Source organism: Giraffa tippelskirchi, chromosome 4 (genome assembly GCF_054371585.1).
Source record: "Giraffa tippelskirchi isolate mGirTip1 chromosome 4, T2T-mGirTip1v1.2.pri, whole genome shotgun sequence".
In the NCBI taxonomy this organism is placed as follows: Eukaryota; Metazoa; Chordata; class Mammalia; order Artiodactyla; family Giraffidae; genus Giraffa; species Giraffa tippelskirchi.
The window spans coordinates 205,060,794-205,079,694 of record NC_137278.1 but is presented as its reverse complement, the minus strand read 5'-3'; the positions used below and the strand labels follow the sequence as shown (position 1 = coordinate 205,079,694).

The 18,901-nt window shown below is 38.6% G+C and overlaps 1 protein-coding gene and 1 long non-coding RNA gene across 4 annotated transcripts in view; one reads left to right on the top strand and one right to left on the bottom strand.

The window, feature by feature from the left end:
- EP300 (EP300 lysine acetyltransferase) overlaps positions 1 to 18,901 on the bottom strand; it is a 64,555-nt gene that overhangs the window by 19,296 nt on the left and 26,358 nt on the right. The window contains exons 4-16 of one of the 3 annotated variants that reach the window (XM_081587616.1): positions 18,024 to 18,285; positions 16,701 to 16,814; positions 15,558 to 15,803; positions 11,999 to 12,092; positions 11,299 to 11,436; positions 9,592 to 9,709; positions 8,752 to 8,923; positions 6,671 to 6,748; positions 6,117 to 6,226; positions 4,536 to 4,673; positions 3,335 to 3,772; positions 1,548 to 1,727; positions 1,204 to 1,348 (exon numbers count right to left, since the gene is read on the bottom strand). In XM_081587616.1, coding sequence (XP_081443742.1) covers positions 1,204 to 1,348; positions 1,548 to 1,727; positions 3,335 to 3,772; positions 4,536 to 4,673; positions 6,117 to 6,226; positions 6,671 to 6,748; positions 8,752 to 8,923; positions 9,592 to 9,709; positions 11,299 to 11,436; positions 11,999 to 12,092; positions 15,558 to 15,803; positions 16,701 to 16,814; positions 18,024 to 18,285 — 2,233 coding nt within the window. The remainder of the gene's footprint in view (positions 1 to 1,203; positions 1,349 to 1,547; positions 1,728 to 3,334; positions 3,773 to 4,535; positions 4,674 to 6,116; positions 6,227 to 6,670; positions 6,749 to 8,751; positions 8,924 to 9,591; positions 9,710 to 11,298; positions 11,437 to 11,998; positions 12,093 to 15,557; positions 15,804 to 16,700; positions 16,815 to 18,023; positions 18,286 to 18,901) is intronic. The other 2 variants (XM_081587618.1, XM_081587617.1) reach the window with 2 other exon arrangements.
- The window catches only part of LOC145544676 (uncharacterized), a 58,290-nt gene that overhangs the window by 35,682 nt on the left and 3,707 nt on the right, over positions 1 to 18,901 (top strand). The gene's annotated exons all lie outside the window — the stretch shown is intronic.

Genomic DNA, 18,901 nt, shown 5'->3' with positions numbered 1-18,901 from the left:
AGGAAGATTTGCTGGTGTGTGCCAAATGGAATTAATTTACGCTCCCATTTAAGAAGCTGGCCATTCAAGGTCCATCACCCTGAGCAAAGGCTTACTATTTCTTCTATTTACAAATTAATTTCATCTTCAAGACGGTATATCCGTCAGTCCCTTGAGTATTTTTTCACCACGTGGTGGGGGCTGCCATGAAAAAATCAGACAAATAGATGGGAGAAGCTTGTCTCTTACATTAATATTTTGCTGTGTTCAAAATAAACAGAATTTGAGCAAATTTGTGAGATAAGCTGTTTTAAATATAAATGCCTCATAGTAAGATTGGGTTTGTTGCAGCCTACATCAAAATCTCATCTCCATATATAAAACTTTATTTATTTTATTTTTTAGCAGGATCTTAGTTCCCTGACAAGGGATCGATGCCCACCTCTCCTGCAGTAGAAGCATGGAGTCTTGACACTGGACCACCAAGAAGTCCCAACAACCTTATTTTTAAATAATTTTTTAGCCCCATCATTTTAAGGTACATTGTATTCATGGAACACTTTCATATATATCATCCCTGGAGCTAGCAGATCCCCCCTGAGGTTAAGTCCTACTACCTGTGACACTGAAGGGGTCACTAGAGCCATAACAAGTTCTAGTCCTAAGCTAGCTAGTAAATTAACTTCCGTGGGACCTGTTTTAACACTCTCTGCTTAAGCATGCTTGCTTGCCTCGTTACCATTCAGTAGCATGGTTTAGAGCAGAGACTCTGAATCAGCCTGCCTGGACTAAGTGAGCTGGGATAAGTTACTGGACCTTGCTGAGCCTCAGTTTTCCCGTCTGTGAAACAGGGGTCAGGGACCTCACAGAGGGGCTGTGAGGTTCTCAGATGAGACAAGACAGCTTGTGGTACAGTGCCTGGTGCACAGCAGTTAACAAAGAAAGAATATTATTATTGCTATTATTTCCTGCATTTTGATCCAGATTATTAATAATGTCTGTCCTCTGAAAGAATTCTGAGAAGTTGTTTGCCACCCAGTGACTGCTGGAAGCAAACACACTTAAAGGAAAGAAAATTCCTTCTCCAACATTAGTAATAATGAAGACCAGGCCTAGGGCACCAAGCTTAATGAAATCACATTAAAGTTCAATTCCAAGGCCCAAGAAGCCCAATCTCGCTCTACTGAGGTCTGCCTCCACGAACCCAGAGCCTAAGAAACTTACTCTTCTTCTTTGACTGTCCTGGGGCTGGAGATGACTGGGTCGCTGAAGTACTTGGCTGGTCTTCTTCCTCTTTCATTTCAGTTTTTAATTCAGTGCCTCTTTCTTCGGTTTCTGTAGGTTCTACTTTACAGTCTTCTGCTTTAGTCTAGAAAGCAAGGTAGGAATTTTTGGTATTCCAAAGACATGTAACTGAGTAGCAGTATCATCATCTTATTTACTCTCCCCTGTGGATGGAGCTGAAGACCCTTTCTCATATGGAAATCAGTAAAATGAGACCTAATTATCAGAGTCCTTTCCTGTAACATGTTCCTAACCCAAAACGGCAGTAACTGCCCTCCTCTCACCTCTGGAATATCCTCCGGCTGAGTATCTGCTGGTTCTGGTGCCTCCACTTCCATTTTAGGCTCCACTTTCACGTCCTGTGAAGGCTGCTTCTCAGGAATGGTCTGAGGATTCACTTCCGTGCTACTAGTAGATGGAGGGTTTGACACCTGCCCTTCGATGCTTACAGCTGGCTGGGAAAGCTGGGTAGAAAAGGGCGGGCAAGAGAAAAAAAAAGTCCATCTATTACAAAACCAGAATTTAGGCTATATAACAAGACGGCAGAATAACCACCTATTTCTAAGCTAGTGTCATCACACCCGTTCATGGTGTTTTGGGGCTTCCTGGGTGGCGCTAGTAAAAAACTCGCCTGCAATGCAGGAGATGCAGGAAACATGTTCGATCCCTGGGTCGGGGAGATGCCCTGGAGGAGGAACGCATAGCAATCCACTCCAGTATTCTTGCCCGGAGAATCCCCGTGGACAGAGGAGCCTGGTGAGCTACAGTTCACAGGAGTGCAGAGAGTCAGACTCGGCTGCAGTGATTTAGCATGTACATACACGGTGCTTTCACTTAATCTACCTAGTTGGCCCCCCTGAAGTAAATGTTGCTTAATAAAAGGAGACTGAGGACTAACAAATATCGGTTGGCTGGTTGCAGACACAAGAGTCAGCAACTGTTTCTCCAGTAACATTCTGTGACAGTGCCTGGGAGGGAGGTTTCAGAAAGGACTGCCTCAGAGGAGCTCATGTTTATAGAAAAATGGAAAGAAAATAAGAATGACTGATGGGCAATCTTTTATAGTTTTAACTTCTTAGGAAAAGTTTCATATGTACAAGTTGGGAGAATAGAATTAATTCCCACAATGAGCAGCTGTTTTGAGTCATCACATTCTAATGGGATAACCAACAATCTCTATTTTTCTAAGTCTTCAAATAACATACCTCTTAATGGGAAGTCAGTATTTTCAGAATCTATCCTACATAGAATAAAGATGCCTTTTTGCATCCTGCCTTTTCTTACATATCAGAGGCTAAGACGAACCAGTCACACATGAACAACGTATTAGGAAGTAGCTATGACTCACAGCACTTCTCAGTTTGCCAACACGACAGAGAACTGAAGTGTTCATGTCAGCGATGAAGTGGAAAGTTTGAACAGTGACACGCAGAGTTCTGTTAATAAGGATGCAACTGTCAGGTGTACCTCTGGATCTCTGCTACAAAGCTAACACACCTTTCGCAAGGAGTGTTTCAGGCCCATACTTTTCTCATGAATTTTCTAACTTTGGCTACTACCACACACATTTATAAATCAATGATTTTGTTCATTTGCCCTTGAGCACAGCAGTTCAGGCTGTTTGAAAAGATTCTTTAATTATCTGTAAAATTCACATGTGGTATTAAACATCTGGTCGCCTCTCCCCCGTTACATGTTTTCAAGCCTCTGAATACAACATGACCGCGGTCAACGTAAGATCTCAACAAAATCTGTGAGGTCCTTCTATGTGAAGTACGACAGCAAAAGTCCATAAACATAAGAGGCTCTAGTCTGAGGAGGCGACAGTGAGAGAAGTGACAGAGGAAAGAGACAGAACAGGGAATCCCCCGAAGTCCAGTGATACAGACTCGACGCTTTCACTGCCATGGGCCCAGGCTGGATGCCTGCTCGGGGAACTAAGATCCTGCAAACTCACCACCCCCACCCACCTCCCACCAAAAAAAGAAAAAGAAAAAAGAAACCACACCGAAGCCGTGTAAAACTACAGCACAGCTGACACGGTTCTGCCTAAAACCCAGGCTCTGCTTACTGGAGTTGCCGGCTGCGGAGGCAGCAGGGGTGCTGTTGGGGTGGGCACAGAGGCTGCTGCGCTTTGCTGGGACAGAGGCTGCTGCTGCGCCTGGTCGACTGAAGGAGCAGCAGGAAGCGAAGGCTGCACTTGGGGAGGAAGTTGCGTTGGTGGTGGCGTAGGCGTCTGTCTTGGAGGTGGATGGAGAACCTGGGACTGTGGGCCAGGTGGCATGGCTGGAGGTGTAGGAACAGGGGCTGGGATTACTGTTGCTGGTGGCTGCTGAGCCCCTATGCTAGGGGGAGTGTGGTGAGGGGTGGGGGTACGACTAGGTACGGGTGAGGGTGAGTTCTGATGCAGAGCTGGTTGAGGGAGAGGGGGACAGTGAATGTGGCTCCCTTGAGACCCAGGAGGCATTATAGGCGAGTTCACAGGACAGGAAGAACTGGACATTTGTGCCTGTTAAAATGAAAAACATAACAAGATGCAATTCAGAACAGAATCAAAGAAATATTTACATAGGCAGGCTATATACATTTACCAGAAATCAGCAATGAATGCCTCCGTTTCAAAATGTGTTAAAAACCCTATTACTGGGGGCCTGTCTTTGGAAAATCCAACCAGTATAGTACTTAGTTAAGTAGATGTCTCAAGCGCTGTGGGGGCCTGGGACAGGTGAACAGGTTGTTTTCTAGCTGGCCAATGCTCTCTTCAGCCAAAGTTCTCTCTTCTGCTTCGTAGTGCTCAGTAAGATACCATTTTTAAAGAGTTCACTGTTTTAAAAACTGGCGAAAATGGTTTTCTTTAAAATCTAATCTCTTACTTGGGCTTCCCTGGTAGCTCAGTTGGTAAAGAATCCACCTGCAATCCAGGAGACCCAGGTTCAGTCCCTGGGTGGGGAAGATCCCCTGGATAAGGAGATGGCAACCCACTCCAGTATTCTTGCCTGGAGAATCCCAGACAGAGAAGCCTGGTGGGATATATAGTCCATGGGGTCACAAAGAATTGGACACAACTGAGCAAATAAACCACAATCACTTCTTTCTTACTTATTAGCAAGGAATACCACTGCTGTATCACAGAGTCATCACTTCATGTTCAGAATACTATGTCTATAACTATTTTATTAAAAGCTTAATTTTGCTGCCCTTCTCTGTAAAACCTAGATCAAGAGAAGCTTCAAGAATTGCACAAATTTAGAACAACCATCTGTGACACATACTTGAGACACTGGTGCTTGACCGCCAGACGGAGCCAAAGGCATATTTGTTACATTCATTCCCTGTGTTGAGAACTGAGTCTGAGGAAGAAACTGGCTCTGGTTGGAAGGCTGCTGCACGCGAGGCCCGTAGCCCATAGGCTGCACACACACACACACACACAAAAACAAAACAAAACACAGAGCACCAAGTTGCTTCATGTTAGTTATTCTACTAAGGCTGAAATCACCAATTAATTGCTCAGGCCCTGCTATGGGAGGGTGGGGAAGAAAAAGAAGAAAGTGGCATGAGAGCAGCGGACACTCATGCCAAGGTAATGGAGAGCAGCCTCACTCCTTACCCTAAAGCCCACTTTAAAGAAGTTACAAACATGCATCTAGACTGAGGTACAGAGGTAACTGTCTTTATCCACTACTTGTTTTATAAGTGAGGAGAGCAAATCAGTTTCATGAGGTTTTTGCTTATGTGGGTATTATTAAAGCACAAGTTGTAAGACTTCATAATCAGTAATTATGGACACCAAAGGCTCAAAACTTCATAATCTAGGAAAGGCACTTGTCTCATAGATTAAAATGAAGAATAAAACCCCTCATTAAACACAGCAGACCAGTGCGAGACAACTCCAAAAAGGCCCAATGACTGATAGTACTAACTCTGAGAGGCAGGGTAAGGGCTGGGGGCCAACATGAAAAGGTGGATGACAGGTTTAGAATCTGTGTAAGGAGCAGTGAGATGCTCAGAGTCCCTTTCTCCACCCTTGAGAGCCAGACAACTGCCCCTCCATCACTCTTGACAGTTTCCTCCCTGGGCAGGCTCTGTGTTTGGGGAAGATAGGCATTACGGAAGAGAGATGACTCTGTCAAAGTGTGCAGACCACTCAACACTGAGTGAGACTCTAGGCAGTGGTGACTGGGTGCTGTTACAAGCTTTCTAGTACTGCGACTAGATATCAACAGTATTTGGAAGCAAATCTTTCTTTTAGTGTTTATTTTATATAAATTATAATCCAGAGAGTTCTTATCTGTACAGGATCCTATATACTTTAGACACATGCTTTTCCCAATTAAAGCTGTAAACAGCTTTCATGCCATCATGTAAGTTCTGAAATTACCACTTATGAAGCATTCCAATTTACAGATGTACCATAATTTAACCATAATGAATCCCTTAATGTACATTCAGGCTATGGCCATTTTCTAAAACACATTACATAATACACCATCCTTAATATGAATTTTCTTCAAATTATATCCTTTTAGTATCTCAGGAATTACTTCTATAGAATAAATTTCTAAAAACAACAAATACAGGTAAAAAGAGGTAGGTGAAAATTAAGGACTTTAGTATTCACTGCCTAATTGTGGTATATGGTTTAGTTTTAATCATTTAATCATGTCTGTTTTAAGGGCTAAATACAACAGAATTTTACGCAAAAAAAATAAAAATTAAAAAAAAAACAGCATTAAGAACTAATTGCATATAGTTAGCTGTTTAAGCAAGTGTTAGAATTTGTTGTCTCAGAGAAAAGGAACTTTAAAAAGGTCAAGTAAAGGCCAAAAAGATGACCCAGAGGTCAAACTTACCGGGTTAAGTGTTCCAGTTTGAGCTAGCTGTACATGGTGCTGAAGAGGAGAGGTTTGCCGGGGTCCAATAGGGGGCTGAGGCATACTCATCTGGCCAAATTGATTCAAACCTGTAATCGGTACAAAATACTAAATCTGAACACCATGTGACCGGAGAATAAGAGTTCTTTACAATTTTATGTCATTTTATCAGGATAAATAAAGGAACCTGCTTCCAACTGTGAAAGAATATCTGTTTCATTCACAACAGCTACAGAAAGGCATTGTTAATTAATGTATGGTCTCAACCAAATTTGGATGGAATAAATCTCATCTTGGCTAGTTGTTTTTAAATGAATGCTTGATCGTTTGTACCTTTTGCTTCTAGACCTGCCAGCCAACCTGCTCTTCACCCTTCTTCTCTCCCTGGGTTCCTAATCTAAAAGGCTTTCTGATTTCTCAAGTAGACAATCATCATACCTGCTGCTGAGTGGCAGCAGGAATCAAGGCAACAATTTTAAGCTTGTAATACACTAGGAATTCTGCTAAAAAAACAAACAAAACAAAAACCTTACCAGGTTGTGGAGTTACCCGAGGCATCATCTGGTTTGGCACACTGCCACGGATCATAGATGGATCAGGGAGAGGGCCATCTAGAGCAGAACAGAGAAATGGTTAGAAATGCACCTTTCAGGCAGCTGTTCCCATTTAAATAAGAGCAGTAACTTACAGAATTCAGTCCGACTATCAAAAGACTAAAGGTTTCAACTAGAGAGGAATCTGAAGAAAATGGTTTTCTGCAATACAAGAAAATGCCTGGAAACGGTTTTAGTCCATTTCTTTATGAACCAGGGTGCTTTAGGCGTTGACAGGAAATAATGTGAGATCTTATATTTAAAAATATAGTATTTAATATGCTGTTGTTTGATTAAGCCTGATTATTTCATTGGTAAAAAGAATATCTCTATAGACAAGAGCCACAGATTCTGTCCAGTGACCAAGTTTGACTGTGTACCCAATAATGTGTTTTGATGTATACACGCCCACTGTGAACACTGACTTTAAATAATATATGTATTATACTGCACTATATATCATGTACCTCTTAAATAAATACAAAAATAGAAATAATTAAGAATGATTAAAATCTATATGATCTAAAATCAGCACCTTTTTTACGAAAGGTGGTTTGCTTGGTTTCCCTGGTTTGCTCATTAGTTATGTTTATGGTTAAAAAAAAATGTTTATTATTTTTTTCCTTTAAAGTTTCCAGGTAGTATTTAGAGATCTTTCTCATTGCATTTAATATTTTCTTTAATATTCTTTGTAGTACTTTTGATTTGTTTAAAGTTTTATAAATTTGGATTCTTCTACAATTAATTTCTGTGTAAGGGATAAGAGGGATTTCACTCTATAAACACGCACTTAGGGCTACTCAGTTCCACTAATATTTGTTCCTGCCTGCACTAGAACCATTGTTTGTATTTTAAAGTAAGACTACAATTTAATACCTGACAAACTTTAAACTTGGCTCAAATTTCTAAAGAAGTCAAAGTAAATTGTACCACACTATCTCAAACTTGTCTCTATATCTTAGTTACTGCTCTAATTCAAGCTATCAGCACTGAAGCAGTGTCCTCAACTCTAGTCTTGCCTTTGTTTCTGAACAATTGTTCTACCTATCTACTCAAAAAAAAAAAACCCCGGAACCCGCACACCTGCTGTGTCCCTTGCTAGTGGGGCCTCCGTGCATGTTGTTCTCTCTGCCAGAAATGCTGTTCTCAGTTCTTTTCACCATCATGGTCCAATGAGAAAATGTATCTAGCGCACCACAGTTAACACATGAGACTGCTGAAAGTTCTCCACCTGACTACCTCAAGACCTGTGAGGTGTGAATTTCTTAGCCCACTCACCATCCACCAATGGCCTAAGAACTGGTACCTGCTGGCTCAGTTGGCACTACTTACAGGTAGCCAGCTTTTCCTGACTCAAAAAACACAGGTTTTCCCTACCACAGCCGTTCACACATCATTTAAATACCCTGCATTTTCCCTCACTGTTGTGTACATACACCATATTTCATTACTTGGAACCTAGTAATGAGTCAATAAATAAACAACGGAATGCATAATCATTTTGGCTATTCAGTTAATTACCTCAAGAAGGCTGCTATAATCGGAACAATGCAACTGTCAAGATAAATTTTAAATGATTCTTCTAAGAAAATAAAACAGTTCTTAGCCTATGAACATACTGGGTCAAAAAGAAAGTGTGACAAAGTAAGTAATCTGATACTGTTTGGGATGTATCGAAGCCACTGAGGTGCTTGCCTGCTAATTCTGCATCAATTGGCTGCCTACCACATGCAAGTCAGTAAAAATCCATGGGCTATCAGTTCCTAGGTTTCACTATGAAAGAATACCATCTTTGGCACTAAAAATGATGCCATATTGTTAAGACATGTCAAGTAGCAAGTCTAGGAATCTTCAATACACTGTTTAACTACTGTTTTTACTAGAGAATGAACTAAGTTCTTTGAAAAGGCAATAGTCATTTGAAAGCTCTAGAATAGTAACATAAGCTAATGCAAATTAGTGAATTTGATTAGAAACCATTTTATTTCAGTTTCTCCTAAAAATACATAAACAACACTTACTAGAAGTCATTCCTGGTTGTGGCTGCCCCATGTTAGGCCCTGTGTTCATAACTGGCACCATGCTTGCAGCACTTGGTAGCATGTTCTGTTTCTGTAGTCTAGTCCTTCGCTTTTCTTCTAGTTCCTTCTGGATCTTATAGATCTTCTCAGCTAGCAGGTGGTAGTATTCCGCCTTTTCGAATTTTGTTTAAGTAGAGATGAGGAAAAAGACGAACTACCATCAGGTAACAGAAAAAATGAACTAAGAGCAAATATTTGCTTCATTTAAAAAAGACAGAAATGAAAAGGTAAAAGAAGCATTCTAATCTACTTTCTTAGATCATTCCAAATATGAGCTCACATTTAAGATGATCAGTGAAAAATTGCTATATAATGAATCTATGCTATAATGAATAAGGCATGACTTCTCAAAGTACAATTCCCAGCATGTGCAAAGAATATGCTACTTACTTCTTAAAGAAGTGCCAATTTAGAGAAGAAAGTTCAATTGATACAGAAATACTACTTGGAGATGAAAATACTAAGCAGCTGATTCACCACCATATTCCAGTGAAAATAGCATGGAGCATGGTAACAGCTCAACCATATTTTAGCTGCCAGAAGGACAACCCAGATAAAGTGCCACATGAGTGCGCTGTATTAAGAGGAAAAATGTAAGATTCTTGACATACACTTTAAAAAAAGTGCTTTGTTATCGCAACTCCACAGTGCATTATAGGACAGAATGGCTAAAGGGTGTCCTCTGAGGTATAGTGTTGTGTGTATGTGCAACAAAGAGGAACAAAATAAACAACCAGAAGAGGTCCACTTTTGCTTTAAATAGAAAAAACAGATGCTCACTCGATTGTTTGCTGATTCATACATGTCCCCTTCCACTTTCCGGGCATATGCAACTAGGTTTTCCATCCGTCTGTCTTTTAAAGCAGCAGGATCAGGAGTGGGAAATATGGCTTGAACGCTAGGAATAGAAAATTCTACCACTATTATATCACGTCAGCTTTTTTTTCTCTTCATAGAAACACACAGTATTTTAAATATTTTTCTGGTTAGTATTTTCTCATTTTTATACAAAGAATACTTCAGGCAAAATTTTAAAATAAGGCTTGAGATATGTTCAAACATAAATTACTGACCAAAAGAAATGTCTGTGTTAACCAAATCAAAGGGTTTTCCCGAAAAGAATATAAGAAATGACTCCATAAAAATACTCTCTGGTTCCTGTTACTCTAATGTAGGGCAAAAAAAAAAAAAATACTGTGCTATCCGCATAAAGGAAGTGAGAAAACCTAACCTTTGCTATAGCATCAAGTAGCAAAAGCCTTAAGATCCTTCTACTCTCTTACTCAGCTTAGTAAAATAAAACCTAATAATCTCTACAAAATCTTAAAAGATCAAAAACTTGAAGTGAAGGGGGCAAAAATGCCAAAAAAAATCCCGCTAAATTCAATGTCTTTTACTCTCTAGCAATTCCCCAAAATGCTTGGCACTAACTTTCCTGAAGGAACCAGGTGGAGAAGAAATAAATGGAAATCCGAGTTAGTAAAAAGTTCTCAAGCATGTAATATTAACATCAAGTCAGATGATCAATCCCAAATAACCTATTGTGTCTCTATTAAGTTTCTAAACAATTTGATCACAAGCTAAGTTTGTTTTGGTTATTCCTTATTAATTCATTGTATTAAAATCTCAGTTTTCTCTTTGTGTCAAATTCCATTTCTGGTGCTACCATTTGAGAATTCCTAAATGAAGCTCAAGTATAACTGATAGGCTAATGTAACATAAAAATAAACTAAGAAGATAGAAGACAGACTACCTGGTTTTAAGGTAATAAAAAAATTGGATGAAGTGGCGATCTCTTTATTAAATGGAGGGGAAATGATAAAAAAAAAAAAAAAAGACGATTCTTCCAAGAAAAAAACAAGTGCTGCATTTTGTTGAAGTATAAGCTCTGTAACCAGTGAGGGCAAAGCTCTATTTTTAGGGTATTGGGTATATTACATTTTACCATTCTATACACCTTACACCTCTTTCATCCAACAAGACAGTGTGTGTGAGGCAGTGTGCCTGGCATACATTAACTTCACAAAAAACAGTGCACAGGTATTTCACAAGCAGTTGCTATGTACTCATTTAGAGGACCACAAGACCAGAGACGCCACCCAAACAGATTCAATTTGTCAAGATGACAAAAATTTTACCAAGGATAACAGAAGGCCGTGTTGCCACTACTATTCTAAAGATTTAAGTTAAAACCTATTTTTTCTTTTATAATATGAGCTTTGTAAAGGAAATGATATTAAAATGAATAATTTTTAACTAATATATATTGATTATTGTCACTAGACAGAATCCTCACACATAGTTAAAAGCTAAAAGACACCTAAGAAATGATGGAGAAAAAGTTGAGAAGCAAAGAATGGGAAGCAGGAAAGCCACAGAAGTATCAGCAGCAACCAGGCTATAGAAAAATCAGTAATTTCTCATGTTTAAGTGCCTGGCAGATTGACCTTGTAACTCCTTATGAAGAAGACATGCCAATAAGCTTACAGTTTGTGGACAAGATGATTTCGAAGATCCTGAGTAATATCTTCATGCCACTGCTTCCGAATTCCAGTACTGGATGGTTGAGCTGCTGTTGGCATAGGACCCAGAGAGGCCACACTGCCACTGTCACTCATCATTGGGCTTTAAAAAGGAGTGAAAGAGTTTTAGCAAAGATGGGTAGGAGAAAGAGGCTCTCATTTAAGTAGAGCTAACAGTGACGACTGCAATAGGGCCAATACACTGACAAGTCTATTTACACATAAGTCTCGGGGAAGTGGTATGTATGTATTTGTACTTGTGAGGGGAAACAATTAAAACACACAACATTTCACTGTGTGGAGGGGGGGCTGATATCTTGTGTTTAAAAGACTAAGTTTTGTGTTATAAGACTAAACCATCATTTTGACACAGCTTACCCAAGAATCCACTGGGCAATGGACTAATTGCTAGCACTGGGATAAAGCAAACTTGCTTTTTAAGCAGCTGGATTTGTTAACTTCTTACTGTATTTGTAAAGGTGTCAGTTACCCCAAATACTTGATACAATTTCTAAAGAGGTTATAGAGAGCCTCAAGAATACACATAATTTGTCATCATTCATCAAGGATATTGTCAGATCAAGGAAACTTAAAAAGCTCAAATAAGGAGCTCTATCAAGTGTCTGAAATCTGACAAAGGGCACAAACCAAGATTAAAAACTTACTTTTGAGAATTTATGGCTGAATGCAACATCGAGTCAGGAAGAAGATTCGACGTTTGAACCCCTACACCTCCATTTACTCCCATAGGACTAGCACCTACGTCAAAACAAAAAGCAAGAGATGGTATTTTACACACCAAAAAATGAGAACAAAAACAACAAAAATTAAGGATAAAAAGAAATGAAGGGGAAAAACTATGAAAGTACTAGAATAAAACATTACAAGAATTTTTTGTCCTTTCAAAAGACCCAAAACAGAAGTTTTAAGGATATTTAGAAATGTGAGTAATAAGTAAAATAATCACCATAAACAAAGTCAAGAGACAGATGACAAATCTGGGGGGAAAAAAATGCTAATATTATATATAATAGTTATTTGCAATATAATCAGCAACACATATATAAAGGCTACTACACAAAGTACTTTTACAGCATAGTAAGAAAAAACATGAACAATCTAAGAGGAAAGGAACAATTTACATAAAAAAAGAAATACAATGTCTTAAAAAATATATATGAAAAACATATAATTTTTTTTCCATGTAAGAAATTTCAAAAACTTTTTTTTTTGGGCCACTGGGCTTGTGGAAATTTAGTGGCTTATGGGGACCTTAGTTTCCCGAACCAGGGGTCGAACCTGTGCCCCCTGCAGTGGAAGCATGGAGTCTTAATCACTAGACCATCAAGGGAATTCATAGGAATTTCCTTAAAGTTTGAGAATACATAATGTTGAGTAAGGTTTGGGGAAAGAAGCATTTCCTATGAAAATTCATAGGTGTGTACACTGATCCACTCTTGGGAAAGCTATCTGGTAACTGTTAAACAAATGAAAAAAAAAATGTGCACACATTTTCACCAACTTAGATTTCCACTTGCTATTCCATCTTACAGTCACACTCACATATGTATGGATAAACATAAGAGTAATGGGTGTCAAAAGGAGCAAAAAACTAGAACTGAAATTGTTTAGGGAACCAAACTTAACACATGCATGTGTTTTCATGAGCACCATCTATGTAAGAACATAAGAAACCTAAGGATGATGATCCCCAGCGAGGGGAATGAAAGACAGTATTTGCATTACACATTTTAAATTGACTACTCCTTCAAACTGGCTTGAATAGCTCTATGTATTCCTATTACTTTTTAAATTAATGATTTAATGAATATTATTTCTTTAAAACAAAGAAAACCATCAATGGCAATATTTATACTAAACCAGACTTTCATGTGGTTAAAATTTTTTGATAAACAATTTTATTAATATATCCTTCAAGATATTTAGTTAAAATAAGAAAACAAAACTTCTCCTTAAAATGCAAATAACTGACTGGATTTCTAAACAGTGTCTAATAAAAATCCTATTGCCTTCTTTCATCACACTTCCCAAATGGTTAGGCAGAACTCTCCTTCTAACAGCATCAAGGCAGGCTCTGAAATGCAGTCACTGGTAGTGGCTTATCTGTCACTATGAAATACTTATTTTTAAGAAAATTACACATCCTTAACACAGATTTGTCTCACTGGTGGCAATAGTATGAAGGTAAAGAAAAAAGTGATTATACTATTACTGATTTGCTTATTTTACTGCCTTCTGATGGCACATGAAAAAAGATAGACACTCCCTGCAAAGCATCCAGATTCATTTAATCTTTGGCACTAATTCCAAGTAATGGCTCAATCATAACTTGAGAAAGATACCTTTACACAGATTTGTATTTAAGACACTAACAGTGAGCATTCACTTGAGATACAAAAATGTAGGAATAAAAACACTACTGGCACTGACAGAGAGTAAGTCAGAAAGAAAAAAAAAATGAACAAAAGAAAAATTCAAAAAAAAAAAAAGAAAAAGAAAAATTCAAAGCACCTAATAATCAAGGAGAAAACACATAATATTTTAAGCCCTAGGGAGAATCTTAAGCCTTAGGAGAACATATATTTTTTTCTAAGCCCCGACAAAATCTTTATACGTTAAGTGAATCCAACAGTAATCAGAAGATTAAGAATGTAGTTAAACAGGGTCATGGGGGCCTTATAGTAAAAAGCTCTAATGCAGAGTTCCGGGAGTGGCTCTCCCTTTCCCCTCTCTGCTACAGAATTTCTATTACCTGAAATATGTAGTAGAGATCCTGCTATTTTGTCTATTTGTTCACTTACCTGCTCATCCACACTAGAGATGTCTCAAAAGTAGAGACAACCAATTACTGAGCCCCTGTGCCACAACTACTGAGCTTGCAAGCCTAGAGCCTGTGCTTTGAGACAGAAGAAGTCACTGCAAGGAGAAGCCTGCCCACTACAACGAAGAGTAGCTCCTGCTTGCTGCAACTAAAGGAAGTCTGTACAGCAATGAAGACCCAGCGCAATGCCCCCTCAAAAAGCAGTAGAAAAGATCAAAATTAAAAAAAAAAAAAAGACTCAGAAAGGTAAAAAAAAAAATCCCAGAAGCTAACTTGCAGATAAATTAAACTCCTCTCTCAATAACTCTTTAACAAGTTAGCATTCCTTGATAAAAGAGTATATATTTTCTTAAGTTAAAAATAATAAAAACCAACAAGATTTACATTTTTATGAGTAGTGTGCCCAACTCTGCTTTCTCATTTAGAATCAAACAATAAATAATGTGCAAAAACTAAAGCCTATTGCACCTATCAATAGAATGGCAAAAATGAGTTTCACAGGAAAAAGCATGGTAGATTACTTCAAATCAGACTGCTGTATAGTTACAGAGAACTTCATCACCAAGAACGATTTTAGAATAACAAGCAAAGTATTAAGTCATGGGCTTACCTTTACTAAATATTTAACAAAACTGCTTAGATGTTTAACTGCTTGACAGTAAAGAGATAGTCACAGGGCCAATCTCTTTCCCCAAATAATTATAGAATAGAAACCACCCTCACATTAGGGTATCAGAATACTGCTCACTCTTCCCTTCCCTCTGTTCTATCACAAAAAGAGGTTAGGCAAACAAGTGTATCTGGTAAACTATTTCAAAGGTAAATCACTCCAGCTACCAGATACACTGAAATCTATATAAACAATAATCAAACACTTCAAATCAAAAGAATACTTCCAGCCCAAACACAACCATTTCTTTCTATAGTTTAAAAATTTGGAAACTTACATGTCCACCTGTAATAAGACTGTTCTATACAACAAAATACTATAGAAGCATCAAAAAGGATACACTAGGTACAGAAACAGAAAGATGTTCATACTGTATGAAGAAAACAGTCTGTTAAAACTCATGGGATCCCATTTCTAGAAACAGAAACTAATATATGCATAACAAGATTAAGAAGGATATACACCAATAGCTGTTGCCTCTGGTATATGGATTACAAGGGGATTTTTACACTATAATCTTTTAAAAGTTATTTCAAAAAATTAATCAGGTAACAACAAAAAAGACAAGGAGACGGGGGAGAGAACAGAGAGGGAGTAAAAGAGACATACACGCAGACTAAAATAAACTTAAGGAGCTACCCTTGCATGTTACATGGCAATCACACACATAACTGGTGTCATCTCTGTCATGATGAGGAGGACACAGACTTACTCATGTTGCTCATGGACCGCATCCCTTGGGGAGACTGCCCAGACTGCTGGTTCTGCTGATTCTTCGCTTGCACCTGGGGTTGGGTTGGCATCTGATTTACTTGATAGGGCAGTCCAAGGGCCGCATAGGCTCTTTCTATAGAGCTGGGATCAATCTGACTGACAGTGCTTAGGCTGGGAGTGGACTGTTGACCCACCCCTAGAGAGCTAGTATTGCCAAGTCCAACTGGTGCTCCAGCCAAAATTGCTAGGGAAAACAGAAGAAAGAGCATTACAACATTAAAGATGCTGAGAAAGAAAATATTATCATGTCTGAGTTTTAAACACAAAAATACTGTTGTGTGATTATGAAATACATGCATCTTGTTTCCCATTATTTCCTTAAATTTCTAAGCATAGAATTGATTGGTCAAAGGGCATCACTGGCATGAAAAACTTTTGATCCAAAATACCTAAAAGCCTCCCCACTGGCTGTATCAATGTTCCCACCAAGAATGCCTGACAGCGTGACAGGAAAGAAATGGTATTTTACTTCATTACTTAATTTAATAGGAACTTTTGGGTATTTCCTCCTTCTAGTGAACTATTTCCTAGTCCTAATTCTCTACTAGGATATCTATGATTTATTTACTAATTTATGGAATTTCATTCCTTTTTAAAACAAGCTATATGCAGTTCCAAATTTATCTTTCAATCCTAAATACTACCTTTCAATCCTAAATCCTAAATTTAGGATTTAAATTTTTAAATCCTAAATGAGATGTGGTGGCTGCACTTTCTACTTTTGACACTTTTTTTTCTCTAAGAAAAGCTCATCACCCCCCAAGGCTTCTAAAAATAACCTCAAACTTTCTTTAACATTAATTTCAGATTATCTAAATATTTAGATCACAGGTAGGGAAGAGTAGTTATCTGTCCAGTGTCAAAGCAACGATCTTTCTGGATCTTATTTTAAGTAATAAATACTTCAGTTCTAACTTTATTATTATAAAGTTTGTGGTAAGTGGAAATAATCTAGTATGATAGCACTGGCAGTCATAGGAACTTCATATAATCAAGAAGTATCTTAAATCTCACCAAATTGCACTGATGAAGAGTCTAAGAATACTTTGATATAAAAGTTTCAAAAGACTTCATCACTTACACTGTTGATTTCTCTTATCTCCAGCATTTTTAAGGGGTAGACACACAGGACAATCATGTCTTGTACAATTCTTCCAGTGTGAAATGATTTGTCGAGAAGATGCACAGTGTGCCACTAATAAGAAGAAAAATGATATTTTACATTACTATTAGCTAACTTATCGACCATATAACAAGTGCTACAAATGTTATTAATGTATCTTGCTAACACCTCCTAAAGGGTAGTTATTAATCCTCCTATTTTACAGTTGAGAAAACAGGCAAAAACTGGTTAAGTAATTTGAACAAAGTCACGAGCACCCAAAGTGGGATTCAAACTCAAGCAGTCTGATTTCCAGAGCATCTATTTTTGAGTACAACACCGTGTGAGAAAAATCTTTAAAAAACAGATTTCTCTTAAAAAAAAAAAAAAAAAAAAGGTACAGGACTCCCCTGGTGGCTCAGTGGATAGGAATCTGCCTGCCAATGCAAGTGTACCCTGGTCCAGGAAGATTCCACATGCCACAGAGCAACTAAGCCTGCATACCACAACTTCTGAGCCCTCGAGCTCTAGGCCCCAAGAGCCGTAATTACTGAAGCCTGAGTTCCTAGAGCCTGTGCTCTGCAACAAGAGAAGCCACCACAGGGAGTAGCCCCTGCACGCCACAACTAGAGAAAGCCTGCATACAGCAACGAAGACCCAGTGCAACCTTTCCCCCCAAGAAGGGTACAAATGAACTTATTTACAAAACAGAAATAGAGTCAGAGATGTAAAAAAAAAACCTTCTAGTTACTGGGCAGGGGAGGTGGAAAAATTGGGAGATTGTTTAGGACATATATATATACTACTATATAAAATAGATAACTAGTAAGAATCTACTGTATAGCACTGGAAACTCAATACTTTCTAATGACTTACATGTGAAAAGAATCTAAAAGAGAGTGGACATATGAATATGTATAACATTCCCTTTGCTGCAGAGCAGAAACAAACACAACATTGTAAAGCAACTACACTCCAAAAAAAAAAAAAAATACAGATTCCTAATGGCTCTATAATTATATTAAGTTGGGTAACATTCTTTTTAGTATTTGCCTACGTGACAGCAAACTCTCAACATTTAAAGCTATGCTGGGGCAAATAAAAGTCCCTTGCAAAAGAAGTCTCTAAAACTTCCTCTACTACCACATCTCTACATACTCAACTCACAAAATGATACTGACTTTATCATAACATAGAGTAAGGCATCATCAGTAAGGAGTCTCAGAAGAGAGAAAATGTGATCAGCTCTAACTATAAATAAATATTGATTGCTGAGCATAAAAAACCTCTGAGCCCACTCACCTTGGCATGACTTGCCCGACTGGCAGTGTGTCATGTGGTTAAGGACGTTCTTCATTGTTCGACAGTGGGGAAGGGTGCACTGCCTCACTTCCCCGTTGGCCTGCTCCCGGCGCTGGCACTTGTGAGCATGCAGGAGGAGGACAAGCTGCTGCTGGATGAGCTTGCGCTTCTCTGGATCAGCCGTATGTGCTCCAGAACCCATCCCTTGGGCCACCGGAGCCACCAGGCCTGGCTGCTGGACCTGTGGGGCCTGCTGCTGGCCCTAAGGGATACAACAGTAAAGACACATTCAATGTTAGGTGTCACTGGGTGCTACCTCCTGAATAAATACAGACCTGGAGATTTTCACTGAAAACCTTTAACATGTCATCTACTAGGAGCCAGATCCAATTTTTTAACACAGGGGATTCAAAGATAAATAAACAATGGCTTCTGCCATCGAGAAGCTCAATTTAATAAGAAAATAAATTACTATTACTATATTAACAAGTAATATAATCAAAGTATGTATAACATACAGAGAGCAAAAGAAAGAGAAGGACATGGTAAGGTCCAGTGCAAGGGGGAAAATAAAGGAATCTGTTGTGAAGGGCGTGTTCAAGTTAGGTTTTGAAATAGTGAAGAGCTTCTCGGGAGACCTGGGGCAGGGGCCTTTCAGGTGGGTGAAAAACTAGTTTTTGTAAACTCTGGACAAAATTCGTTTTTTCCTATAGAAAAGTAAACATTTCTGGAGACAGAGAAACATGTTAATCTTTCTGTCTCCAGTACTTAGCAGAGTATCTGAAATACAAGCATTCCATGACTACGGGATATAAAGCAAAAAACCTAAAAGATCTGAAACGGAAATAAAATTCCTATAGTACAATTTTTGAAGACGA